At 48.1% G+C, this 27,007-nt stretch overlaps 1 protein-coding gene across 1 annotated transcript in view; it reads left to right on the top strand.

Annotated features, from left to right (window-relative positions):
• Window positions 1-21,396, top strand: part of CMTM7 (CKLF like MARVEL transmembrane domain containing 7) — a 51,833-nt gene extending 30,437 nt beyond the window's left edge. The window contains exons 3-6 of the mRNA XM_040481107.1: window positions 8,965-9,138; window positions 15,295-15,393; window positions 18,279-18,360; window positions 20,885-21,396. Coding sequence (XP_040337041.1) covers window positions 8,965-9,138; window positions 15,295-15,393; window positions 18,279-18,360; window positions 20,885-20,898 — 369 coding nt within the window. The 3' untranslated portion in view covers window positions 20,899-21,396. The remainder of the gene's footprint in view (window positions 1-8,964; window positions 9,139-15,294; window positions 15,394-18,278; window positions 18,361-20,884) is intronic.
• The last annotated feature ends 5,611 nt before the right edge of the window (window positions 21,397-27,007 follow it).

Here is a 27,007-nt window from a genome sequence, read left to right as displayed (position 1 = left end):
CTCACTGTAGCCTCAAGTCCGGCTCCCCTGGAGCACCTGCCTTTGCCTTGAGTTCCGCCCCCCTCCTTTTTTTAAAAAAATGTTTGTTTTTGAGAGAGAGACAGAGCACAAGTGGGGAGGGGCAGAGGCAGAGAGGGAGACACAGAATCTGAAGCAGGCCCTAGGCTCTGAGCTGTCAGCACAGAGCCCATTTGCTCCCATATTATTGTAGAGCAGATCTTCTACTGTGTTTCGTCTCATCCCTGATATTTCAGTCTGTGTCTAAATTGCTGGGCATCCCATTCGCTCGCCATGTTGGCATCTGCTCGGGCAGCCTCTCTTCTGCTTATGCCTAAGAGCAAAGCCCTGCATTCAGTGCTGCCTTTCTGTAAACCCTGGAGAGCCTGAGAGGAAATGATTACAGAAAAGAAGCTGCCCCCAGCCTGCCAGCCATTTTTACCCGAAGGTTGCTGTTGAGAATCCAGCCTAACCCCAAGCTCAGGTCTGCGTTTACCATTGAAGGCCAGTGCACTGGGGCTGGGCACTGGGGATGCAGCAGGGGCTGAGTCTGGGTCCCTGCCTGTGTACTCACAAGTAGGCATACGGCGGGCAGAGGCAGTCTTGGCTGGGATATGAGCTTAATAGCTTGTCTCAAACTAAAGCTTTGCTGTGGCACGGTCTACATCTGGACATGTGCATGCAGGTTGTAATTCACACAGTTTCCCGATGGGCCCTTGCTTCTGGGTTTAAAGCGCCTACTCGTTTTAGGATGCACAGGATAAAAGTGAATCCTACATGTCTCACCCCACATGTAAAAGTAGGGCCTCTTCAGAGTGATGCTTTTACGTTCCTCCCCCATCCATCTCACTCCCCGCCCCGGACATGAGTGAACGAGAATGCGGCCCAGCACAGTGCCTGGAACGTAGGTCTCAGGAAACGGACATCAAATTGCATTCAGTCATGTATTCATTCATGTATTTACCAAATATCCACGGACAACACGTGTACCATTCAGGGTTCCTGGCACTGGGGAAATAACAGTGAACAAAACAGATTAAAATCCCCATCGTCGTGAGGCTTACATTCAGAGATGACAGACAATAATAATAATAATAATAATAATAATAATAATAAACAGGTAAAATAAACAGCTTTGCTGGGCAGTGATAAGGTCTCTGAAGCAGAATAACTGAATAAGTAGCATCTACAAATGATAAAATAATTACCTTTTCAGAAGCAGAATATAAAACTATATATATAGTATGAGCCAATCTTTGAAAAGGAAAAATAATACATATATGCTTTAAACATACATAGGTGGAAAGAAATCCTCCAAAATGCCAGGAGTGGTGGTTATCCCTGAGAAACGGGATGATAGGTGATTGTTCTTTTCTTTTTAAAAAAAAATTTTTAATGTTTATTCACTTTTGAGAGAGAGGGAGACAGAGCATGAACGGGGCAGGGGGCAGAGAGAGAGGGAGGAGACACAGAATCCAAAGCAGGTTCCAGGCCCCACACTTTCAGCACAGGGCCCGATGCAGGGCTCGAACTCATGAACCATGAAATCATGACCTGAGCCGAAGTCGGACACTCGACCGACTGAACCACCCAGGAGCCCCTGATTTTTATTTTCTTAAATAGATACTTACATGAATTGATTTTCTGTAATGAACAGTGTTGATTATACCATTGAGTATCTTTGGTTTAAGCAGGAGACTTGACATGAATCCCATTCCTTACAGGCCATTTCTGAGTTGGAGCCCCAGAACCCTGCTTCCAGCATGAGGGAAGCTGAGGCAGAGCAGGACTTCCCTTCCATCATGCAGAGTCCCAGGCAACGTTCAGTGCTTGCTCCCAGGGGGTCAGGACAAAGGATTCAAGTCCTTGCTGAAAACAGAGACCAAAACCTGGGAGAGGGGGCTGTGAAGAGGAACAGGCCCTGTAGGCAGAGCAGTGCAGTGGTTAGACCTCAGGGCCATGCCAGGGGCCCAGCTGGTTCCTCTGCCTGACTGTGTGACTTTGAACAAGTTGCTTAACCTCTCTGTGCTTCAGGTTTCCTCGTGAAAGGACAGTGATAACAGTACTGGGACTGTTGTGAGGGTAAACTTGTTTAAAAATCGGAGAGTCCTTAGCTCAGTGCCCGGAGAGAGGAAGAGTAAGCACTCAGAAAGGGTAGTACCTGTCATTTGTAGAGCAAGTCAGGGAGGGCAGTGTGCTATCAGCGACGGTGACAGAGAAGACATGGCAGAAAGAAAACCACGTGTGAAACAGAGAAGAGGTGGCTGTGGGGACTGGATTCAACCTGCTGGCCAAGCCCCGTGTCCTTTCATTGGGTACCGTCCCCTGTATCCCTTCCCTCTCCCCCAAAAGCTCCGGGGATTTGTCCCTCCTCTGTTGGTGCCACCGCTTGAACTGGTCTCACTGAGGGCCAGCTGCTGAGCAGGAATGCAGTTCAGATTTCTCCAGAGCAAACGTTGAGAAAGTTCCTTAAAGAAGCCTGAGAGGAACAAAGGTGGGCGATGCCTCCCCTCCATGGAGGGGGCTCGTTCTTTGTAGCCCCTCCAGTCACCACCTTCTCACACGTCTCTGCAGGACTCCTGCTTGCTGACTTGGGAACAGACGTGATGACCCTGGGTGGGTTGGGTCCAAGCTCAAGCCTCTGAGACATGGCAGCCCGTCCCTCTGGAACACACTCACTTGTCACAGCGTCTTGGGAGTCTGGGTTTGTGCTCTGGCCCCACCATCGACCATCCGTGGCAAGTGACCCACCCCTGGTCCTCCCCGTCTTCAGATGTGTGAATGGGGCACAGTGCTGCCTGGCCGTGTTTGTTGGGGGCGCTGCTGCCGGCGTGACAGGAGTTAGTGTGGCCTGCCTCTGCCAGTGCTCCCTTCGCCCCTCGGCAGTTTCCGTGGGAGTGAACTCCAGACCCTTCAAGCTACATCAAGTTCTTCTAAATTTCTTGCGATCTTTGGAAAACCCTGCGCATTCATTCCTTCTTAGCTTATCTCAGTTTATGGTGAAGAATTTGTGAGCATGTGGACGTGGGTGTTGATCTCTTCCTTTACACCGTGAGCTCCAGGAGGGCAAGCATTGTGTCTGTTCTGCTGATGATTGTCACTAGTCCCTAGCACAAAGTAGGCAGAAAATGGTTTTTGAATTGTCATCACCAGAAAGGAGAGTAAATTGGAACAAAAAGACCCACCCCGCCCATTCCTCTCTCTCTCCCCGTTCGCTTTGCCGACAGACATTCAGTAGCCAGTGTTCAGGCTGGGATGTCCTTGGGAGACGTGGCTTTGGGGCTCCAGGGCTCCAGCCATTACTGCCATGGCAACAGGACGCCGGGGAGCGTGCTGCAGCGGGCCAGCCTGTGTCCATGCCCGGCTCAGACGTGTGAGCAGGGGCGATTGGTGCCGAGTGCTTCCCATCTCTGTACCTCGGCCTCCTTGGGTCACGAGGAGCCGTGCCAATAGGCCTTTCCCTTTGTGGTTGAATCCCCCATTCCCTGTGGCATCTCCACATTGTCTCAGTTGCCCTTGGTCCCCTCTGCTGACCCACTTCTCGGGGGAGGTGGCCGCCTACCCCCCGCACATACGCAAAGCCGCGTGTCCTCCCCTCCCCTGGTCATGGTGGGAGCAAGGCGGCAGAGGACGTTGCTTTCGTTCGTGAAATTGAATCAGCCGCAACAGAGACTAGGAAATCGAGTCGGATACTGAAAGAGAACAAACTAGAGAAACTACTACTTGCAAACAAAAAAAATTGCCGTTTCAGTTTGGTTCAATATAAGGACCAAACCACCAAGTTTGCTACATAATAAGCGTCAGTGGTGCTTCTGATCCTTTCTGATATAATGTTTTTGACAAGTTGAGCGTTCCGTCTCCATAGTCTTGAGTGTGACCTGATGACCTTTGCTAGCCAAGAGCGGTGGGGACGTGGGTGACGTGATGTTGCCCAGGTTGCCGTCCGGGCTCTGTGGCGCAAAATTGATTAGGGACAGGGGAGCATGGCCTGGCCTCAATAACACGCTGAGAATGTTCTGGCTCCTTCACAAACCATACTCACCGATACCCTGGAGATCCTGGATGCCAGACCTCCTGGGGCAGTTAATGAGTCCATCAGCCAACTTTGAAAGGTGTTAGCAGCCTCCAAAAGTCTTTTGTGCTAGGTCCCGAAGTGAAGTTTAACGAAAAAGCACGATTCTCTTCTCAAAGCGCTTGAGCCCAGTAAGGGAGGGAGACGTGGTTGTTTTTGTTTAATGCAATAGAGTGTCACAGAGCTCGCACAGAGGATGGCAGGATGACCCCAGAAACCATCCATTCACTCGGTGTTGAATTCCCTACCTATTATGTGCAGGGCACTCTGCTAGGAGGAGAGAGTAAAAGTGAAACCAGCAGAGTCCCTAGAGTAGTTGGGAGAAGGGTAGTAAACAAGGTGACCAACAAGCAAATACACATCTAACCAAACACCAAATAGGTTTAGTACCAATCACAAAGGTTCCATCAGAGAGAATACTGGGGACCCACCTGAGCGGGGGGCAGCCCTTGAGGCACTCTGGGAGCCCAGTGTGCCCAGAGAAGCAGCAGAAACTGGGACCAGAACCTGCAGGTGGAGCTTAAGACACAACCCCAGGGCGCCTGGTTGGCTCAGTTTGTTGAGCATCCGACTCTTGATTTCGGCTCAGGTCATGATCTCGCGGTTCGTGAGTTCGAGCCCCACTTAGGACTCTGTGCTGACAGTGCGGAGCCTGCTTGGGATCCTGTCTCCCTCCCTCTCTCTGCTCCTCTTCCACTCACTCTCTCTCAAAATAAATAAAGCAGCATTTAAAAAAAAAACCCACAAAACCCAGAAGCTATAAAAAATGTGTACATTCGACTGCATAAAAAATTTTAATTTCAGTAATAGAAAAGATAAAAACTAAAGGCAGCTGAGAGAATATATTTGCAATATCTGCAACAGGCAATAGGTTAATATTCAGAATATAAATGTCAAATCTATAATAAACTTATGAAAAGATATTCAGCCCACTAGTTATCAGGGAAATTAAGATTAAATAAAAGATATCATTTCCTTTCTTTTTAAGTACTGATAATAATCTGTGTGAGCAAGACTCCCTATGCGGGGGAACTCATCTTTTTTTTTTTTTTTTGGATAGCATTTTGGCAGCAAATATCAAAATCTTGCCTGTGAATATGCTTTCACTTCATAATTTCACTTCTGAGAACCTTTCAGAAATGTACATACATGCAGAAAGCAGCTTGTCCAAGAATATTCTTTTGCAGGATGATGTGTACTTGCAAAGAACTGGGGATGTGACAAATGCCCATCAGTAAAAGATTGTGTAAGGTGGTACTTCCTGACCAGAGGGGGTGCCCCCCCCCCACCCCCCAGGATCTTTGCCAACATCTGGAGACATTTTTGGTTATTGTGCCTGGGGAGGTGCTTAGTAGCACCTGGCATTTTGTGGGTGGGGGACAGGATGCTGCTAACCGTGCTACAGGACAGTCCCCACCAAAAAATTACCCAGCCCCAAATGTCAGTAGTGCTGAGGTTGACAAACGCTGGGTCAAATAAATCCGCAGCCAGTTGGAAGAAAAGGGTAAGTCTATACGTGTGCCATTAAAGACCTCTAAGGCATGTCATTAGCTTTTTTACAGCTTAATGTGTGATTTTTATAATACAAGAAAAGAAAACAGCAAATTTAAAAAACCACCAAATGATCAGTTCTCCCCAGAGGCAACCACTGTTACCGGTTTCTTAGGTGTCCTTCCAGAAATAGTCCCAGCACAGACAAGCATATTTGGTTTTTAATAAGCTGTAGGTATTTTGCCGCATGGTTAGATTCAGAAACTCGTGCATTAATTAGCCGGATGCTAGCGGCCTGCACCTGACGACCCCTGACATAACGTTTTTTAGGTTATTCCCCCCCGCCTCTTGTGTTTTCAAGGGCATTTTTATTTTTGGATACAGAACAACACTGTGTGCTGGGGTTTGGGAGGGTGGGAAGGAGCCTATAACCAAAAGGCTGATATATTGGTGAGTGAAAGGAGGACGCAGAGGAAATAAGCCGGGCGAGGGTTCTCTTGCACGTGGGTGTCAGTGAGGTTCCACAAGGGCTGTTTGGTGGTGCTGACCCGGGGTGGGGGCTTTAACAGGGAGGTGGGGTGAATTTCCTCCCACCCCAGGGCAGAATTCAGCCAAAGTTAGAAACATATCAAATCCCTCTTCTGCCGGCCCACAGCCAAGCAGAGTCATTAATGGGCCTCCTTGCAGATCCAAGCGCACTTTGCAATCACTGACTCGCCCCATCTCTGACTTTTTGAACAAGCCTGGCTTTCATCTCCTGGGCTTTTCCAGAAAAGCCTCTTAGAATTGGGTCTGAGACTTTTTGATGTTGGCTTTCATCAGCGACTTCTCTTTCCCCTGCTTGTCTTCCTGGCTGATACATTATTCCAAGGTCAGGATAAAAACCCTTGCGAGAAGGTGGGGTTGGGTGACCTGCCCACATCCAGCCCGAGGTTCTCGAAACATAAGGTGTCTGGTGCCATCTTCAGCCAGATGCAGGCGTGTTCAGCAGACCAGACTCCGGCAGGAGCACAGGAAGACCAAGCCTCCTGAGGGAATGTTCCAGAGCACAGACTGCAGGCAGCAGGTGGCAGGGCCCCCGAGACCACCGGAGGCTTCTGCTGCCCAGCTCAGAAGAACGCTTCTCCTGAAGCCTGCCTCTTGAGTCTTCTCCAGAAATGTTCCATCTTAGACTTCAAAATGCTTTTTCTTCCTTGAGGGACACCCACCCAGACTGAGAACCTGAGGAGGCTGCCTGGCGCCTGCTGTAGAGTTAAGACCAGGATGTTTTAGTTCCAGAGTTGGGGGTGGGGGTGGAGAGGCGGGGGTGGGGGGGAGAGGGACATTCATTTCTCCCAAGTGATGTCAGCCTGTTTCAGGTGTGAAATTTAAACCCTCTGTTGCTTGCTTTCACAAAAATCATCTCTTCTTTCTAGTAAGCATTTTGATAGAGTCAGAAACGACACAGTTTGGGGGAGAAAGGGGTGGTTTCTAATCTGAGAAGATTCTGGGGATTCTGAACAGTGCCACAACCGGGCTGTGAGACCCTGGCTTTGAGTTGGGGGTGCTTGCAACAATACTTTTAAACCTCTGGATGTTTGTGTTAGGTATTTTATTTTCAACTGTCATGGCAGTTTGATATAAAAGGACAAGCCTTTGAGAGGAGCTGGAGAGCACAAATCACTCCTTTGGACGGTATCACATTGAAGTTACTCTACACAGAATCACGTCTGCCTTCCAGAAGCCTCCCAGCCTTCCTTAGCCCTGAAGTCAGAACTGCTACTTCAGTTTGTCTCAATTCTGCTGTGGTGTTTGATTTGCTTCTCTGGCTGGAAACAAGAAGAGGTCTGAGGGGGCCGTGGTTGGGGTGGGGGAGAATGAACACCCCAGGGCGTTTTCTCCACCATGCTCTTGCTTGCTCATTCTCCTGCTTCACCTTTCTGGCTGCCCCCAGGGTATCGATCTAGAGGATTCAGGGGTCTGCATCATTTGCAGAGGTTACCTGCTGGCCTTAGAAAAGTTCTGAAAAGTTTGGTGTCAGATCTTTCTTTCTTTCTTTCTTTTCGTTCTTTCTTTTTTTAGAGCGCATTAGCTGCGATGCTGGCCATTTAAAGTAGGGATGAATGAATTATTGGGCAAAAAGGAAGCTTTTAGTTGCATGCATTAGTACATACCATGTGCAGTCTAAATGCGATTTTCCAAAGTTGGGATTCCCAGAAGAAGAGCACACGGTAGGTAGGTGGCATTAGGCCAGTTGAACCGGGTTCGGGAAGTCTTACTTTACAAGCATGTTTTCCAGGGAGGTTTGCGATGGTTTGCGGTAGAACGGTAATGTCTTTCCTGCTGAAGGTCCTCGGCCCTGGGAGTTCGTAGGGGAAGACCTGCCCGGACCCCTGTTGTTCACTGGGAAACTCCCACATCTCTGTGTCATCATGGAAAGAGGTGGCTCTGTCACAGATGAAGAGTTGTACAAATTATTCTAATCTTTGCATTCAGTTAAGCACAAAATTGCCTCTTCACCCAGGAATCACGCCTCATAATCCTGAATTCGCTGCATTTTAAGGCAGGCCTTGAACGCCCCAGTGCGGGAGGGGTCAGCGCCAGGTGGGGACACCCATAGACCGGGAGGCCTGCAAATGGGGACTGATAATCAGCAGAGCCCTGGTGAGATCACGCATAGTCCCGAGTGAAGCAGAGCTCACCTCGGAGCTTTAAAACAGCCTCGAGGCATGAATCATTCTATTACCAAGGCTGGCCGGCTTGAGAGGAACCGAAAAAATGAAAATTACTCCTGTTGCTCATTAGCAAAGGGGAATACGCAAATGTCGAGGGTCCCCCTGCACACCGCTGTTTGGATTTGACAAGCAGAGCACTCTCTTCATGCCAAAGTCTTTCCCAGCCTTCGTATCTGTTCGGAGCAGTTGGACAGACGCTAGAAATGAGGGGCTTGAGAAAATAGAGCGTTTTTCACACCACTTGAACCAGTGTCAGATACATTTTGTGATTTGATGCTCATTAGAGACTCACATTTTCTTTTTTTCTTTTTTTTTTCCTTTTTTTTTTTTAAAGCTTGTTTATTTTGAGAGAGAGAGTGGGCGTGCAATCAGGACGGGGACAGAGAGAGAGAATCCTGAGCAGGCTCTGCACTGTCAGCACAGAGCCCGATACGGGGCGTGAACTCACGAACTGTGAGATCCTGACCTGAGCCGAAGTCGTTCACTCAACCGACTGAGCCACCCAGGTGCCCCGCGACCGGCATGTTTTAAAGGCTCGCACTATGGGAAAGTGCACTTTCCCAACCTTGCAGCCAGTCTGTGAGGAAATAACCTGAATCGCAGCGGTTCCTCAATGTCCTGTCGTTGTTTGTTCCCTGGGTGGCCGTCCTGGCTGGGCGTTTCTCTGATGTCCCTGTATTTCTGTCCCAGGTCACTCTGCTGATCGCCTTCATCTGCGTGAGGAGTTCTGTGTGGACCAGGTACAGTGCCTACAGCTACTTTGAAGTGGTCACCATCTGCAACTTGATAATGATCCTCGTCTTTTACCTGGTGCATCTCTTCCGTCTCTACCGCGTGCTCACCTGCATCAGCTGGCCCCTGTCGGTAAGGGAGTGGCCTGGCCCGATTCTGGGCACCCAGAAGTCAGGGTATTAGCTGAGGCACTGAGACCCAACAGAATCCGTCCCATCTGTGCCCCCTGGTGTCCACCTGCTCTTCCTCCGTCTCTTCCTGCTGTGGCCCTGCACGTCCCAATGTCTGCCGGACATCTCTGCCTGTGTCCTGCTGTGCCTCCTGCCTCAGTGTTTATTTTCTTGAGTGGCAGGAAACGGGCCATGTGTGTGAGTTTGGAGGAAGAAGCTCCTAAAGGCGATGGGGATTTATACTGTTGGGAGTACCGAATGGTAAGATTCAGCAGCTAAAAGGACTGGCAGAGTCCGAGGAAAGATTTCAGAAGTTTCCAGGATTTTTTTCTTCCCACTCTGTTATTTAAAAAAAATTTTTTTAAATGTTTATTTATTTTTTGAGAGACAGAGCGTGAGCAGGGGAGGGGCAGAGAGAGAGGGAGACACAGAATCTGAAGCAGGCTTCAGGCTCCGAGCTGTCAGCACAGAGCCCAACATGGTGTTTTAACTCATGAACCGAGAGATCATGACCTGAGCCGAAGTCGCACACTTAACTGAGCTACGCAGGCGCCCCTCTATTATTTTTTTATAAGCTTGGCTGACATATACTTCACGTGCCGGACAATTGCCTATTTAAAGTGTACAATTCTCCAGATTTTGCTATCTTCCCAGAGTTGTGCAACCATCGCCATAGTCAATTTTAGAACATTTTCCTCGCTTCAAAAAGAAACCCCATATGCTTTAGCTGTCACCTCCTACCTTTCATCCCCTCCAACCTTAAGCAACCACTAATCTACTTTCTATCTCCATGAATTTTCCTCTTCTTGACATTTCCTGTAAATGGAAGCATATGTGTGGTCTTCTGTCACTGGTTTCTTTCACCTAGAGTGTTTTCATGGTTTTTCTATGTCGTAGCATGCGTCAGTACTTCCATTTTTTTTAATAACCAAGGAATATTCCATTAAAAGGATATACCACATTCTGTTTATTCTGATGGACATTTGGGTTGTTTCCACCTTTTGGCTATCATGAATAATGCTGCTGTGAACATTCACGTACAAGCTTTTTGCGTGGACGTGTTTTCATTTCGCTAGGGAATATACCAGAGAGTGGAATTGCCGGTTCAGTGGTAACTGTGTTTAATTGTTTGAGGAGCTGCCAGACTTTTTTCCAAAGTGACTGCACCATTTTATGTTCCCATCAGCAGTGTAGGAGGGGTCCGATTTCCCCACATCCTTATCAATATTCGTCATTTTCTTACTTTCTGATTTTAGTCACTCTAACGAGTATGAAGTGGTATCTCATGATTTGCATTTCTCTGATGACTGTTGATGTCAATCATCGTTTCGTGAGCTTTCTGGCCATTCATGTTATCTTCTTTAGAGAAATGTCTGTTCAGATCCTTTGCCCATTTTTGACTAGGTTGTCATTTTATTACCGAATTCTCAGTCTTTTGTATATTTTAGTTAGAAGTTCCTTATCAGATAAATGATTGGCAGATATTTTCTCCCATTCTATTGGTTATTTTTCACTTTCTTAAGTTTTTTTTAATGTGTATCCATTTATTTCTTGAGAGAGAGAGAGAGAGAGCACACGAGCCTGGAGGGACAGAGAGAGAGGGAGAAAGAGAGAAATGCCAAGCAGGCTCCGCACAGAGGGGCTTGAACCCGCGAACTGTGAGATCATGACCTGAGCTGAAACCAAGAGTTTCAACTGCCTGAGCCACCCAGGCACCCCTAGTGTTCACTTTCTTGATAGTGTTCATTAAAGCACAGGTTTTTAGTTTGATGAAATCTAATGTAACTACTTTTCTTCTGTTAATGATGTTTTTGGTATAAAATCTTAAAAGCCAAACCCAAGATCATGAAGATTTTACTCTGTGTTTTCCTCTAAGGAGTTTCATAGCTTCAGCTCTTACATTTAGGTATTTTGTCTATTTTGAATGAATTTTTTGTGTCTGGTGTGAGGTAAGGATTCAACTTCATTCTTTTGAAGGAAAGAATACATTGAAATGTAAATATCCAGTTGTCCCAGCACCATCTGTTGGGAAGACTGTTCTTTCCTCATTGCATTGTCTTGGCATCCTGGCTGAAAATGAGTTGACCATAAACACATGGATTTATATCTGGACTCCCAGTTGCATTGATCTTACCACACGGTCTTGATTGCTGAAGATTTGTAGCCAGTTTTGAAATTAGGAATTCTGAATCTTCTATTTGTTCTTTTTCAGGATTGCTTTGGAGTTTTGCAATTCCATATGAATTTTAGAGTCAACTTTTTAGTTCCTACAAAATGTCAGCTGGGATTCTAATACAAACTGCACTGAATCTAGAGATCAATTTGGAGAGTATTGCCATCTTAACATTAAGTTTTGTGACCTAGGAACATGGGAGGTTTTCCCATTCATTTAGATCTTCTTTAATTTCTTTCATCAATGTTTTATAGTTTTCAGAGTGTAAGTTTTGGTGCATTTGGCACGGGGGAACTTAAATCTGTTTCTAAGTACCTTATTTTTTTGATGATATTTCAAATGTAATCATTTTCTTAATTTTATTTTTGGATTGTTCATTCCAAGTGGATAGAAATACAAGTGATTTCTGTGTATTGATCTTGTATCCTTAACCTTGGTGAACTCATTTTAGATCTAATAGACTGTTAGTGGATTCTTCAGGATTTTGTAGATATAAGATTATGCCATCTATGAGTAGAGATAGTTTTATATTCCTTTCCAATCATTTTCTTATCTTATTGTTCTTATTCAACTAAGAAATTAGTTGAATATTGAAGTGGCAAGACCACACATCGCTATCTTGTTCCTGAGCTTAGGAGGAAAGCATTCCATCTTTCATCATTAAATATAATGTTAGCCGTGGATTTTTACAGAGGCGATTTATCAGATTGAAAAAGTTAATTTCCAGTCCTACTTTGTTGAATGTTTTTTTTATCATGAAAGGGTGTTAGATTTTGTCAAATGCTTTTTCTTAGTCTGTTGAGGTAATCGTGGGTTTTCCCCCTTAATATTCTTCTAATATAGTGTATTACATTGACTTTCATATGTGGAACTAAAGTTTGCATCCCTGGGATAAATTTTGTTTGGTCATGATATGTAATTCAGTTTATATGTAGCTGGGTTTGGTTTGCTAGCATTTTATTGAGAATTTTTATATTTGTATTTGTAAGAGATACCAGTGTGTAGTTTTCTTGTGATACCTTTGTCTGGTTTTGCTATCACTGTAATACTGGTCTCATAGAATAATTTGGGAAGTGTTACCACCTCTTCTATATTTTAAAAGAGTTTGTGAAGAATTGGTATTCTTATTTAAATGTTTGGTAGAATTCTGCAGTGAAAGCATCTGAGCCTGGGTTTTTCTTATGGGTGATTTATTATTCTTATTAATACAAACTCTACTTGTTTTAGATTTTTCAGATTGTTTATTTCTGCTTGAGTCATTTTCAGTGGTATGTTCTTATAGGAACATGTCTGTTTCATCTAAGTTTTCTAAGTTACTGACATACAAATGTTCAAGTATTCCTTTAAAATCATTTTTACTTCTGTAAGGTCTGTAGTGATGTCCCTCTTTCATTTCTGATTCTGGTCATTTGAATCTGGTCATCTTTTCTCTCCCTTTTTTTTTCTTGATCAGTTTTGCTAAAGGTTTGGCTGTTTTTTTCATCTTTGCAAAGAACCAGTTTTGGTTTCACTAATTTTCTCTATTGTTCTTCTGTTCTCTAGATCATTAATTTCTGCTCCCATCTTTTTTTCCTTCTGTCTCCTTGCTTTAGATTTAGTTTGATCTTCTTTTTCCAATGTCTTAAGGTAAAGATTAGGTTATTAATTTGAAACCTTTCTTCTTTTTTAGTGTATGTCTGTACAGCTATAAATTTCTTTCTGAGCACTGCTTTAGCTGCATCCCATAATTTGAGTCTATTATGTCTTCATTTTCATTCATCTGCAAGTATCTTCTAATTTTCCTTACGGTTTTGTCTCTAATTGGCCCATTAGTTAGGAATGTGTTATTTTGTACATATCTGTGGGTTTCCCAAATTTCTTCCTGCTATTGCTTTCTAATTTCATTCTGTTGTAGCTGAAGAACATTCTTCATGTTATTTCAATATTTCACATTTATTGAGGTTTATTTTATGGTTTAACATATAGTGTATCCTAGATAATATTTTATTTGCATTTGAGAGGAATGTATATTCTGTTGTTGGGTAGAGTGTTTTATAGATGTTAGGTTAGGTTTAGTTGCCTTATAGTATTGAGTCTTCTATTTCCTTGTTGATCTTCTCCCTAATTGTTCTATACATTATTGAAAGTAGGGTATTGAAGCTTCCAACTATTATTTTTTAATTATCTATTTCTCCCTTCATCTCTTTGAGTTTTTGCTTCATGTGTTGCTTTGTTGTTAGGTGAATTCGTGTTTATAATTGTCTGTCTTCCTGATGGGTTGATGTTTTCATCATTATAAAATGCCCCTCTTTATCTTTGGTAACATTTTTTGTTTTAAAATCTATTTTGTCTGACACCAGTATAACGCCTCCAGTTTTCTTTTGGTTGCTGTTTGAATGGAAGCTTCTACTTTCAATCTGTTTGTATCTTTGAATATAAGGTTTTCTCCAGTAGACTAGTTGAATCTTTTTTTTTTTTTTTTTTAAATCCAGCCTGACAACCTCTGCTTCTTGTTTGGATTGTTTTAATTATTCACATTTAATGTTATTACCCGCTATGTTATTTTGAGAGACCTTTCCTTTGTGTTCCTAAGTTATAAGGCTCCTTTCAAAGTTATGACACCTTTCTGCTTCTTTTGAGAACAAGCTCCTCTGATAACGATACTGATAATGAACAAGCAGAGGAGGGAATAAAAGCTGGGGACAAGAATAGGGGTGGGCTGAGAAGGGAATGAGAATGTTGGAGGGGTTAGCTCAGCCCCACATTTTCGATGGGGCACTATTGGGGCATCTTCCATTTAGGACTCTCTCAAGTTAGTTTTCCGTACCCCATGTCATAGTCCTCTCACGTCATAGTCCTCTTTCTTTGTGGGTGAGAATCTTGGAGGGAGGGAACTTCACTTACTAATCTGCTCTTCAGTCAAAATCTCTGTGATCTACTTTCTGATAATTCCTTTCTAGTCCGTAAAGGGGAAATTTGGGTGTTTGATTTTGCCCAGCTTTCAGAGGAGCTGCTGCTTAAAAGTGGAACGCTTTTCCAGAATTTAATGGGTGACTACCCTGATGGGCAGAACTTCATGAAGGACTAATTTCCAAGTTCTCACCGATGACAATTAAAAATGAATGCACTCTGGATCCAGCGGGAGTACTCTCCCAGCCCTCAGCCCCAGTTCCCCTCTGATCTGGTGTTTAATGGGGAGAAAGAAGGAGGAGGTGGAAGTCATGCTGCTGAACGCAGGAGGTTCAGCCTCATTCAGGGTCTGTGGAGATGCCATTTTAAGCATGGGGTTGAATGGGGTGGAGGCGGACGGAAGCAACGGTGGAGTCTGCCCTGCCAACCAACTCCTCAGCAGAGTGTGATGAAATGAGGACCAAACCAGGAGGCTCGGGTGCCAGAAAGCTGGCTCCCCCACCCCCACAAGCACATCACAGAAGGGCCCTGACCTCACTCTAAGCTCCGACTCCAAGTCTGAGGGGCCGAGCATCTCAAGTCCACACCTACAACTGTTCACAGGGCGGGTGGGCACCCCAGGCCGCCACCAAAGCCAGCACGTTGTTAGACGAGAACTTTCTCGGAAGCAGAAGCGTCAGACACACCTCTCTTTGAGGGGCTTTGCCTCTCAGAGCTGGAGCTGCCTTCAAACTCTCCAGCCTGGGAGCCATGAGGACCTGTTTGCTCTAGCTCTCGCCAGACATCAGGGTACTGTCTACAGATTGCTCTCAGGAGTAGAGCCGTCCTTAGTGGATATCTTTACCTCACGCGACAAGTGTCCTTTCTCTCTGTTGCCTCTCTGGCTGCCTGCTGGCTCCTTTTCTGTCTTGCAGGGCCTCATCCTGGCCAGCCTTCCGTATCTGCTGCCTGTGAGCTAACTGCTGTGGTCCGAGTTCCTCTCTTCTGTGCCCAGTTGCCTCTGAGAACCAGGAGCAGACCTCCCGACCCACTGCTTTGCTTTGTTTTTGTCCCCAGGAACTTCTGCACTATTTAATCGGTACCCTGCTCCTCCTAATCGCCTCCATTGTGGCAGCCTCCAAGAGTTACAGCCAGAGCGGACTGGTAGCTGGAGCGGTGAGGATGGTCTCGGGGGACACTTCACGAACGAGTTCACCTCTAGTACATTTTCTTCCTGATGGGCAGCGAAGGGATTGTTTCCCGGGGCCTTTCTTTCCTAGAAAAGTACCCATCAGTACCCGCCTCGATGCAGCCAGCAGCAGTCTCCAAAGAGCCTTAAACTTGGGCCCACAGCAGAGGGTCTCAGCAGGTGGACCGTCAGAGCTTCTGGCACACACAGATGGCCCGTGGCCCAGCCCTCTCTCTCACGAAGCCACTGCTTAAACCAGGGGGCCATTCGGCGTTAATGCACATGCCCATTGGAGTCATTTGCTTGTGGCTACCTCAGTGTTGTGCGGGCAAAGATTCCAAGGCCACGTTAGGGCCCACTGGAGGATGTGGTCAGTTAGTGATACCTGTCACAAGTCCTGGCTTTGCTGGTCCTGATTGATAACAATATTCAGGCCAGGAAGTAACACTTTTAGACCTTTCAAAGGCGAGAATTGATCGATTGATAGCCTGAATAGAACCATGGAAATGTATAAAAATAAGAGTGCTGTGGGGCTGTGTTTACCACCCCCCCACACACGTATTTTCATATGTGTGTATACTATACATATATATGTATTATTTAAAAAAATTTTTTTAACGTTTGTTTATTTTTGAGAGAGAGAGAGAGACAGAGCACGAGCAGGGGAGGGTCAGAGAGAGAGGGAGACACAGAATCCGAAGCAGGCTCCAGGCTCTGAGCCGTCAGGACAGACGGACACAGGGCTCAAACTCACAAACCACGCGATTATGATCTGAGCTGAAGGTAGACGCTTAACTGAGCCACCCAGGCGCCCCTGCATTTATTATTACTTAACGATGCATAGATTCCTGCAATCTGGTTTCTGATTTAGCTCACTGGTTACAGTTTGGTGGCCTGTGGGCCAGTACGGATTTGCCTCATTTTGAGTTTTAAGAAAAGCTGCACGGGACAGTCACTCTTTCATGTACGTGTCAACAAAATTCTCCAGACTTCGGGTTGGGAGTGGTTTAGTGCCTGGAGTTCCACTGAAGGGTGGGGTCTGTCCTCCAAAGGTGGGGAGGGGGGCAGCCAAGCCTCTCCACACTCATGGGCCTTCGGTGCCTCGCGCAGCCACCCCTCCCCACCCCTGCAATCCCCAAGGACGGGAGTGAATGCTACCTACAGGTTACCACCTGCTTGATTACAGGCTGGCTGGTGCCCACTGTGTCAGAGCCACACGGGAGGCTCCCACTGGGTTTTAGGATTCAAGTTGCACATAACCGTGTCTGTTAGCCTTAGAATTCCAATAAGCCCCATTTATCATACACCATCTTTGTGCCTAGGACAAAGCCTGGGCCATGAGGGAGCCAGAAGAAATAAAAAGACACGGACCTTGCTTATGAGAAAATGGTAATCTAGTTCAGGAGTCTAGGCCAAGGCGCATAAAACAATTAGCAAATAAGGCATTGTTGTCCAGAATAGCATTATGTAGCGATATAATAAACTGTTCAATTATGCAGTGCAGACAGTTGGGGCCCGGGATAGTATATAATGTGCTAATTGTGCAGGACAGACAATGAGGGGCTAGGACAGGCTCCAATAGGCTAATTATGTGGTGCAGACAATCGGTACAAAGGGAGCCAAGGAAAGGGACCTGGGGGAGGGGAGCGGGTGTGGGCCTGTGGGGGCAGCCGCTTATGTAAACCAGAGGCCGGGCCTGAAAAGAAAACCAAACCCTGGAAATCCTGCCCGTGGCCTGGCTGCTCCTGGGCTCCTCCTATTGTGTGTCAGCCGTGGCTCTGGCCGCGCCGCAAACCTGAGGCCTTGTGCAAGTCTGGGAACATTTGGGCAAAAATACGGAGCAGGGTTCTGTTGATTCCTAGGGCTCAGATCCCATGTCTGGCCCTCGCTATCTCTGTGGCCCTGAGCAAACTAGTTGACTTGCTGTCCTTCCTTGTCTTTAGCTGCCAGATGAGGGGGAGGGGAGGGTACCCGCATCACGCAGCCGGAAACGTGGTAGGAGTTTAAAGGATCAGCACACCTGATGGGCTTAGCACACGGGCGGGCACATAGCAAGTGGTCAATAAATTATACTTGCTGCAGCTGCTGGTGTTGTTGACAAGTAAGGAAATGGCTGCAGGCTTCAAAGTTTCACACGAAGACAGCAGAGTCTCTTCGACCATCAGGAGCCTCACACGAGACCCTTTTCCTCCCTGGGCGCCCTGTTCTTTCTTCATCGTTAAGTGAGGTTGGACTGGGCTAGGTCAGCTTTCCTAGATAAGCTAGGTCAGCCGCTTGAGCACAGAGTGGAGCCTCAGAATAGAAAGGTGCGCTGCCCTATTTATTTTAGGCTAATGCTGTTTAAATGTTTGCAGACATGAAACTGCCTGTCAGGGCTTCAGCTTCGGGCTCTTGCCTGGCTATAAAGTGAGACAGAACAGAAAGCCATTAATGAATGAAATGCAATGCTGCCACATCAGTAAGATCCATTTGAACATTAGAAATTTAAAAACCTAAATTAAAATACACAACTTCACCTTTTTCTCTTTCATTAGCCCCGGGTAATTACAGTCCAGTGTCTGGGCCCCAGCTTAGTGGTAAACACAAACCCAAACGTGGGCCCTGAAGTTGCCTAGAGCGAGGAGAGCCAGGAGGTGAAAGCCAGAGCCTGGCTGCCAGGCCTGCGCTAGGGCCCCTGCTGGGGGAGCCGTGGACACAAGGCCTCGTTCCTGCACCTGAGCAGGGACCGGGTGGTCCGCTCCCGTGATTCCCCGGGGCTCCCTCCTGGCCACAGCTGGTCCAGAAACAGGCGCAGGGATGAGAAACAAAGGGCGGCTAGCCTGAGTGATTGGCCCTCGGCCTGGGAACTTCCTTTGCTCTCTCTCCTGTGTAGATCTTCGGTTTTGTGGCCACCTTCCTCTGCCTGGCGAGCATATGGCTGTCCTACAAGATCTCGTGTGTGACCCAGTCAACAGGTGAGTTCTGGTTGCCCGAACACAGATGATCTCTGAAAGTAGAGTTCCCTCTGTTGGGGAACGGAAGGACGGCCTGGTCTGGAGTTCAGCAACAGGGAAGGGCCGCCCACCGTGAGGCGTTGGGGGGGCCAAGGTGGAAAGGTGTCACCCAAGGTTCTCTGCTCCGCACTGTCAGCCCAGCGCCCAACACGGGGCTCGATCTCACAGACTACAGGATCGTGACCTGAGCCGAGATCAAGAGTCGGACGCTTAACCAACTGGGCCACCCAGGTGCCCCGGTGAAGCATTTTCTTTAAATAAGTTCCCCATGACAAAAATAAAGTGTAGAGAATTTTGAAAATGCAAATAAGAAAAACAAAATATTTTTAATGAAAACCGTCTATCATCACACTACCCAGAAATAGCACCTACTGGGTGTCTGTCCTTCCAGTATTTCTTCTCTCTGGTTGGATGGATGGATGGATGGATGGACAGATACAAAGATATATAGATACATATGTTGCTTTTGTTAAACGATCCAACTTCAGGTATTATTTGTAACCTGTTCTCATTCTCGTACTTAACCATCTATCAGACATTTTCCCCACTTGTTTGGGGATTCTTTTCCATCACATTTTTTAAAAAGATTTTATGTATGTACGCATTTAGATTTTATTTTTAAGTAATCTCTGTGCCCAACTTGGGGCTCGAACTTACAACCCCAAGATCGGGAGTGGCATGCTCTAAGGACTGAGCCAGCCAGGTGCCCCTCTTCTCCCATCGCTTTTTGTTAAGTGTTTATTTTTGAGAGACAGCACGAGCCGGGGAGGGGCAGAGAGAGAGAGACAGAGGATCTGAAGCGGGCTCTGTGCTGACAGCAGAGAGCTGAATGCAGGGCTCGAACTCAACAACTGTGAGATCATGACCTGCTCGGAAGTCGAACATTTAACCGGCTGAGCCACCCACGTGTCCCTCCCATCACTTTCATTTATTTATTTATTTATTTATTTTTCAACGTTTATTTATTTTTGAGACAGAGAGAGACAGAGCATGAACGGGGGAGGGGCAGAGAGAGAGGGAGACACAGAATCGGAAACAGGCTCCAGGCTCTGAGCCGTCAGCACAGAGCCTGACGCGGGGCTCAAACTCACGCGACATCACGTGAGATCATGACCTGAGCCGAAGTCGGACGCTTAACCGACTGAGCCACCCAGGCGCCCCTCTCTCCCATCACTTTTAATGGCTCTGTGCTGTTTCATTGACTCCAGGGCATGTCTGTGTCATAGTTTACTTGTCTCCTGTCTGGGGTCACTGTGGTGTTTTGTTTTGTTTTGTTTTAATTCTTTGCTACTAAACAGTGTTGTAAAGAACACCCTTGTAAATATAGCCCCCTACTCATCCCTAATATCTTCTACCTCTAGAATGCGTTCCTAGAGGTAACACTGCTGAGAGCTTGACCCAGGTATTTTGATTAATCCACCTTTTTCTTTAGCCCAGCCCTTCCTGTCTTTGTTCTTTTTCTTTCTCTTAAAAAAATAACTAAAGGAATATCAGAGTGTGTATAGTACGTGGTCTGAGTTGTCCCGAAGAAACGTTTCCACCAGCTTCCGATTCCCTCTAGAAGTCACTGACAAAAAGAACAGGAAGCTGAGGGAGAGGAGGCAGTCACAAGAGACCACAGGCTGTAGGATTCTGTTTACATGAAACGGGCAGAAGAGACACATCCAAAGAGGCAGGAAGTAGATCAGAGGTTGCCAGTTGCTGGGGAGGTGACTGCAGGCGGGTGTGGGCCTTCTCTTGGAAGGGATGAAATATTCCAGAAGTATGGCAGTCAGTGTTCGCACCGTCCTGTGAGCACACGGAAACTGTGGACATGAAGCGTACACTTGAGGTGGGTGAGTTGTACGGTAGGTAGATTTTGTCTCGCTGAAGCTGTTTAAGGGAGAAATCAATGAGGGGGCGCCTGGGTGGCTCAGTTGGTTAAGTGCCTGACTTCTTGGCTTCGGCTCAGGTCATGATCTTGTGGTCGTGGGATCGAGCCCCGTGTTGGGCTCTGCGCTGAGTGTGGAGCCTGCTTCGTCTCTCTCCTCTCTCTCTGCCCCTCTCGCTCTCTAAATAAATAGATACATAAATAAGTAAAATAAATTTTTTAAAAAAACCAATGAAGGGGCGCCTGGGTGGCGCAGTCGGTTAAGCGTCGACTTCAGCTCAGGTCACGGTCTCACGGTCCGTGAGTTCGAGCCCCGCGTCGGGCTCTGTGCTGACAGCTCGGAGCCTGGAGCCTGTTTCGGATTCTGTGTCTCCCTCTCTCTGACCCTCCCCTGTTCATGCTCTGTCTCTCTCTCTGTCTCAAAAGTAAATAAACATAAAAAAAAAGAAAAGAAAAGAAATGTATTTAGAAGCAAAAAACCGAATTCCAATGGCAGTTGTTGCTGGCTGGAGGAAGGAAGTGCTCTGAGCAGAGCTGGGGGGCAGCCTCCTGATGTGTGGCTTCTGGGTGGGCCTGCCCTGCCCGCCGTCCTAACTTTGCCGCTTCCTTCCCAAGATGCCGCTGTCTGAGGACACCCTGCGCCCCGGCCCGAGGCAGGCCCTGAGACGGGAGCGTCGGGGGGCCGGCACCCAGGACGGGCTTCTGAACCTCTGCTCCTGTGCCAAAGCCCTGCCCACACTGCTGGGCACAAGAGGGGCCCTCGGCGTCCTCCTGGGCTCCTGAGCCGCTCTCAGCCTTTCTGGTCTTCCTTGGAGAATAGTCCTCGCCGCCTGGGAACGAAAGCAGCCTCCAGGGAAGTCTGGTCTCTTCCTCCTGCTCTTAGAACCAACCGTCTCAGGGACTGATGACCCCACTTACCTACCACAGCGGGGGTGGTTTCTGAATACTCCTGCCTAAATCTGCTTCTACTCCACATTCCTCAAGGGGATGAAGCTGCCTTAAGTCCTCTTATAGAAACAAAGCTATCTCTGGGGCACCAGGGTGGCTCAGTCAGTTAAGTTTCCCACTTCGGCCCAGGTCATGATCTCATGATTCAAAAGTTCGAGCCCCGTGTCGGGCTCTGTGCTGACAGCTCGGAGCCTGGAACCTGCTTCGGATTCTGAATCTCCCTCTCTCTCTGCCCTCCCTGCTCACGCTCTGTTTCTTTCTCAAAAATAAATAAATATTTTAAAAAATTAACGAAAAAAACAAAGCCATCTCCTAATTTATCCAGCTTGGGAAGAAGCCCCTCTTGAGACCAGACCCTCTTTCTTAAGTGAGGCGGGCCTGCAGAAGCACTGTGTGGTCAGCCCGTGTTGCAGGCCTCAGTCTTAATTACCACTGTGAGTATGTGTGGAGGGGGGCGTGTGTGCATGTGTTTTGTAATAAAAATATTGACTTGGCCAATTTCTTGTTGGACGAGAAAGCTGCAAACCAGCAGTCACGTGACAGGGCCCACAAAGCTCATGGGAAATCACTTGATGCACCCCGGGCCCCCCATCCCCCTTCCCCCCCCACCTCCCCAGAGATGAGAACACTAAAGGATGCAGAAGACCCTGGCCCCTCAAGATTTGCATATTTTCAGAGTAAATGGATGTTAAGGGTGGAAGCCAGTACTGTTCACACAAGACCTAATAAAGCACTACTCACGAGCAGCACAAGTGGCCTTAGAAAAAGAGGGAACTTCTGGTACCTACTACAGCATAGATGAACCCCGAAGACATTGTGCCGAGTGAAATAAGGCAGAAGGACAAATGCTGTGTGATTCCATTTCCAGGAGATTCCTAGAGTAGTTAAAATTCAGAGACTGAAAGAAGGATGGTTGCCGGAGTGGGGGGCTGGCGTGGGGGAATGGGGAGTTCGTGTCTAATGGGTACAGCTTTCAAGCGGGAAGACGGAAACGTTCTGGAGTCGGATGTGGTGGTGGCTGCACAGCATAAATGTAATGCCAATGAGCTGCACCTAAAAGTTGTGAAAGTGGTTAAGTTCTATGTTACGCATAAACTTTTTTTTAATGTTTACTTATTTTTGAGAGAGAGACAGAGCGCGAGCAGGTGAGGGGCAGAGAGAAAGGGAGACCCAGAATCTGAAGCAGGCTCCAGGCTCCGAGCTGTCGGCACAGAGCCCGACGCGGGGCTCGAACCCACCAACCGTGAGATTCACGACCTGAGCGGAAGATCATGACGCTTACCCAACTGAGCCACCCAGGTACCCCATTATGGACTGACTTTATAATAAGTAAATGTTGTAAATTGATCATTCGTGTTAACATCATATTTCCTGTTTTATATAATAGAGTTTCATATGATCTAGATTGAAAAAGTGGGTTTCTCTGCTTAAAAATAACACGTTCAGAAGTCCCTGACAGGAAGGAAGCTGCCGGGCCAGAGCAATGCACCCAGGTTGGAGGCAGCCACTGAGTGGCTTTCTCATGAAGACCAGCGGGCGAGTAACTGGAGCCTGTGGACCTTGTAAGGCGAATGAGGCAACCGGTGGCTTTTTGGGGTTTTATTGTCATTTTCTGTGTATATGAAAATTATGCAAATGAGAAAGACCACGATAAGCTCCATGCAGAGTTGTGCAAAAAAGGTAACATCGCGGTGTGAAGGGTGCCCTTTGGCTCAGTTCTGTAGAGCAGTAACAGCCAAAATAATGGTGACGCTGAATATCGACCCGACCCAAACTATTAAAAACTCATTGCGAGGGCAGGGGTGCATGTGGAGGGCAGCCCAGGGCTGCCAGATGCCCCAAGTGTCGGAGAGAATTTTTAGGCTAAACATTTGAGTTTTAAAAGTTGCCAAATAGGGGCGCCTGGGTGGCTCAGTCAGTTGAGCGTTTGACTTCAGCTCAGGTCATGATCTCACAGTCTGTGAGTTCAAGCCCGGCATCGGGCTCTGTGCTGACAGCTCGGAGCCAGGAGCCTGCTTCAGATTCTGGGTCTCCCTCTCTCTATGCCCCTCCCCTGCCCACGCTCTGTCTCAAAAATAAATAAAAACATTAAAAACTAGTAATAATAAAAAAATAAAGGTTGCCAAATAAACTTTTAAAAGATACACTTCAGGCCGAGCCAAATGCGTGCCGAGGCTTTGTGCAGCCCGCGAGCCCTCGGTTTGCGACCCTACCTGACCCGGTGGTTCTGGGGACAGGAAAGAGGGTGGTCTGGCAGCAGGAAGTCAGGGCTGGAGGCTGACTCCGAGGCCGGAACCCGCGGAGGCTTCTCGGGCCAGCACCTGCTTCCTCCCGAAACCCCAAGCTAGTGCGCGGGGCGGGGGCCCTCCCCGGGGTCCCCTGCCGGCAGAGTCGCCTGCTGGCGCGCTGCCACCGGTCGCAGCTGGCCTCAACTTTTCTTCTGCGAAAACAAAACCCTGACGAGCAGGTGGCCGCCCTGCGCGCCCTCGCCTAGCAGCGCGCGCCCTCTTGTGGCAGCGGGGCGCAGCGCGGCATTTAACCAACCTTTGTGACTGTGTGCTTCCCCTTGCCTCACCCCTCCCGTCTCTCCTCTCCCAGCACAACCTCCAGATCCTTCCATCCACCGCATCTTTGCTTTTCTTAATATGTAGCTCTACGGCAGTTATATGGGTTGCCTAGAAAGTGCATAGAAGTCTGGTAGTTATCTGTAATTAATTGAAACGGTCACCATGCTGTATGTAATGTGGGCCTCACATTTCTCTTCAGCCAGCCACCACTGCAGTGCCGGTCCTGCAAGGGCTGTGACAACTTCATGCCACTGTAACCACACAGCTGTGCTCCAGGCCTCCACTGGCGCCTCTTGACAGTCCTGTGGATGCTGCCCAGGGACCCACCCAGCACCCACACATGTGCGGCCGGCGAGTGCAGGAGACTTCCTGCCCTGGGGTGGAACACTGGCCAATGGGACACAGGAGTCAGTGGATACATCTGTTCTCTCCTGGGACAAACTGTCCTAAGGCAAGTTTTACACCACTTCTCCAGGGACAGTTCCGTGGGACCAAGGGAACAGTCACACAGTGGTGACCAACTCAGTAACACATCCTCGTATCAGCGATCTCCTTCTCATCTTCAGTCCAGATGGTTCGGAAGGATATGTGGGTACAGGCAGGAAATATGTGGTGGCTGCATGAATAGCCTTACTCAGGGCTGCCTTTGGAAGACAGGAGTGAGGGGGAATAGGGAGATAACTCCAATGGCCAAAGCCCTGTGCAAGGCATCTGATCATCTACTTTGGTGGAAGTGGCCCAATGAGAAAATATACAGCCTTGGGGACAGGTGAATGGCCAGGGGCCTAGAAAGGGAAAGACCAGTAAGGCCCCGAGGGGTGGATGGGGCAGGAAGCCACTAAAATTCTCAACCACGCAATTCATTTGAACAATCCGTGGATTTCCTACAAAATAAAAATCCTGGATAATGAGGCCACTAAATGCCACGGAAAAAAGCCCAGAAAAAAACCCCTGCACATATGCGTATATTGTAGGATTAAAAGCTCAGGGACCCACAGAATTAAAGGTCCAGGCCAGGCTAGACCGGCTAGGGGCTGTGAGGGTGCACAAACAGAAGCGAAACCTGGAGTGGATTTCACAGCTCCTGTGGAGCCAAGACCTTCATCTGAGCTAATAGCACCCGCACTGCACTAATTAGCGGCAGGACAAGGAGGGGCAGGAATCGGGTACGAGACCGGGTCTCCAGATTCAGCCCCACCCCGAGGAAGCCCCACATATTTCTAAATTTATTAGATACTGGCTGTAGTCGTGTGGCTTTGTGGGCGTCACGTTTGTTTTTCGGTCTGGACTCTGCTCCCTGCTCTTTTGCAACAAACTGCTCGCAGGATGCACACACTGCGACCCCTTTGGGTGGCTCATATAAGGCAGAGGCCAAGCCAAAAAGGGCGTTTACCCATAAAGCTTGCCAAGCATTAACAACGGAAACAATGCCCTTTCCTGGGAGCAGAAAAGGTACATTGTCTTCTCCCGCAAAGTTTCACAGAGCCAGGGGTGCCGTGCAAAGCTTCAAAGCTTCAAGTTGAACACCCCTGCCGGCCACCGGCAGCTGGCGTTACTGTAGAGCAGGGAAGCTTAACGTGGTCACGTCCATGTCCAGTGCCCTACATCATCAAAGCGCATGAATGTGTTGCTGCCTTCGTGTCTGGCTCTTGGTTTGCGGCCTCGGGTGTTGCTAACACTGTTTTTAGATCGCCTTTCTAGGGGTGGGGGCAGGGGTGTGGAGCGTACATTTTTATCGCTCTGGATTCGCCGGCGATCCAGCATCAGCGTATCGGTCACGGCCAGTATCACGTGAACTCCGGGTGGTGACGCAAGCTCTTCCGTAATGGCTCAACGGGGAAAACTGCTCTTGCCTCATCACGTGACAGACGGGACCGTAAATGAGGACCGTAAATGAGAATGCAAGTGTCCGGCCTTCCACGCGACCATCTTGGAAGCCGTGTCACGACCCGGGGAGCTATTTCCCGGTCACGTTAAGACAAACGTAGCCGCCACTACGAAAGCGGCCCCGCACCAGGACCGGCCGCTGCGCATACTGGCTGTCGGGGGCCGTCCCTCCAAACCTGGGGATGTTCCCGCAGCCCCCACCCCGAGTCATCAGACATGTGTCCACCGGAGCGAGGGCCCGAACAGTGACATCTTGGAAGCCATTCAGGCGGCAGAAGATGCCCCGCCCTAGAGCCTCGGGCCCCTCAGACCGCAGGGAACTACAGGTGTCATGGCGCCGTTGACTGGCACCTTTCGCAGTGAAACCTCCTCCACTTCCGGGCCTCCGACCTCTTGGATTTGAGAACCTCCTCCTGCTGCTGACGGTCGACTGCCAGCGTTACTGAGCCCTAAATGAAACAGTGTCCACTTTCACATTCTCATCTTCCAGTTCGTTCGTGGGGCAAGCTCCAGAAAGTCCTATCGAGATAAGAAAACAGATCTTCCGATTCAGGGCCCAGCCCAGCCCCTGAGCCTGTAACCACCTTCACCAGCAAGTGGTCGCCCACCCATCGGACAGAAATAGTGTTTTCCCCTAATGCACTGCTGGCTTAATGAAGGACTTGCCTGTCACGAGAATCAGTGATGAAAGAGAGCCCCCCCCCCCCCCCCCCCCCAACCCCCGCCACTGGCACAAGCAGGTCCCCTGCGACGCTGCAGCCATCCAGGGATGGTAAATGGGTCAGGGCCCACCGCAGTGGACACCCCGTGCAATGGGCTGAACACGGGGGACTTCCGGCCAGAGTGCGCCACCCCAAGATTTAGTAAACAGTATCTGTAACATTGGCCCATGGCCTGTGTGGTCAGGTGTTTGGGCCACCCAGGACTGGGCTGGCGAAGACATACCATACATCGGGTGCAGCGTCCCCCACCCCCAGAAACACACCGCTATTTGATTACAGACACAATATTTAAGTTGTATGCGTGGTCATGTGAAGCAACCACATCTAGAGAAAAGCACCTAGAGGAACACGTGGAAGGTGCGGGAGGTGTTAAAACAAGATAAAGTAAAAACTACCAGGCAATAACAATGCAGTAGGTGGGAAGAACTGATGGGCATCAGTCCTCACGTCTTAGTGTCATTCGGGAGCCGAGCAGGAGTACTGATTACCCTTGTTTTCCTGACGTCAAATATGCACGCTAAAAATGTGAGTATCACTGCAGAATTTTAGCTGATGAATTCTGTGGCAGGAACTACAGTCGCCATTTTGTAAACGCAGATCAGATTCAGAGAAAG

The sequence above is a fragment of the Herpailurus yagouaroundi genome, unplaced genomic scaffold (assembly GCF_014898765.1).
Source record: "Herpailurus yagouaroundi ecotype Mexico unplaced genomic scaffold, PumYag 159, whole genome shotgun sequence".
NCBI classification, from domain to species: Eukaryota; Metazoa; Chordata; class Mammalia; order Carnivora; family Felidae; genus Herpailurus; species Herpailurus yagouaroundi.
This window is presented reverse-complemented; position numbering and strand designations above follow the sequence as displayed.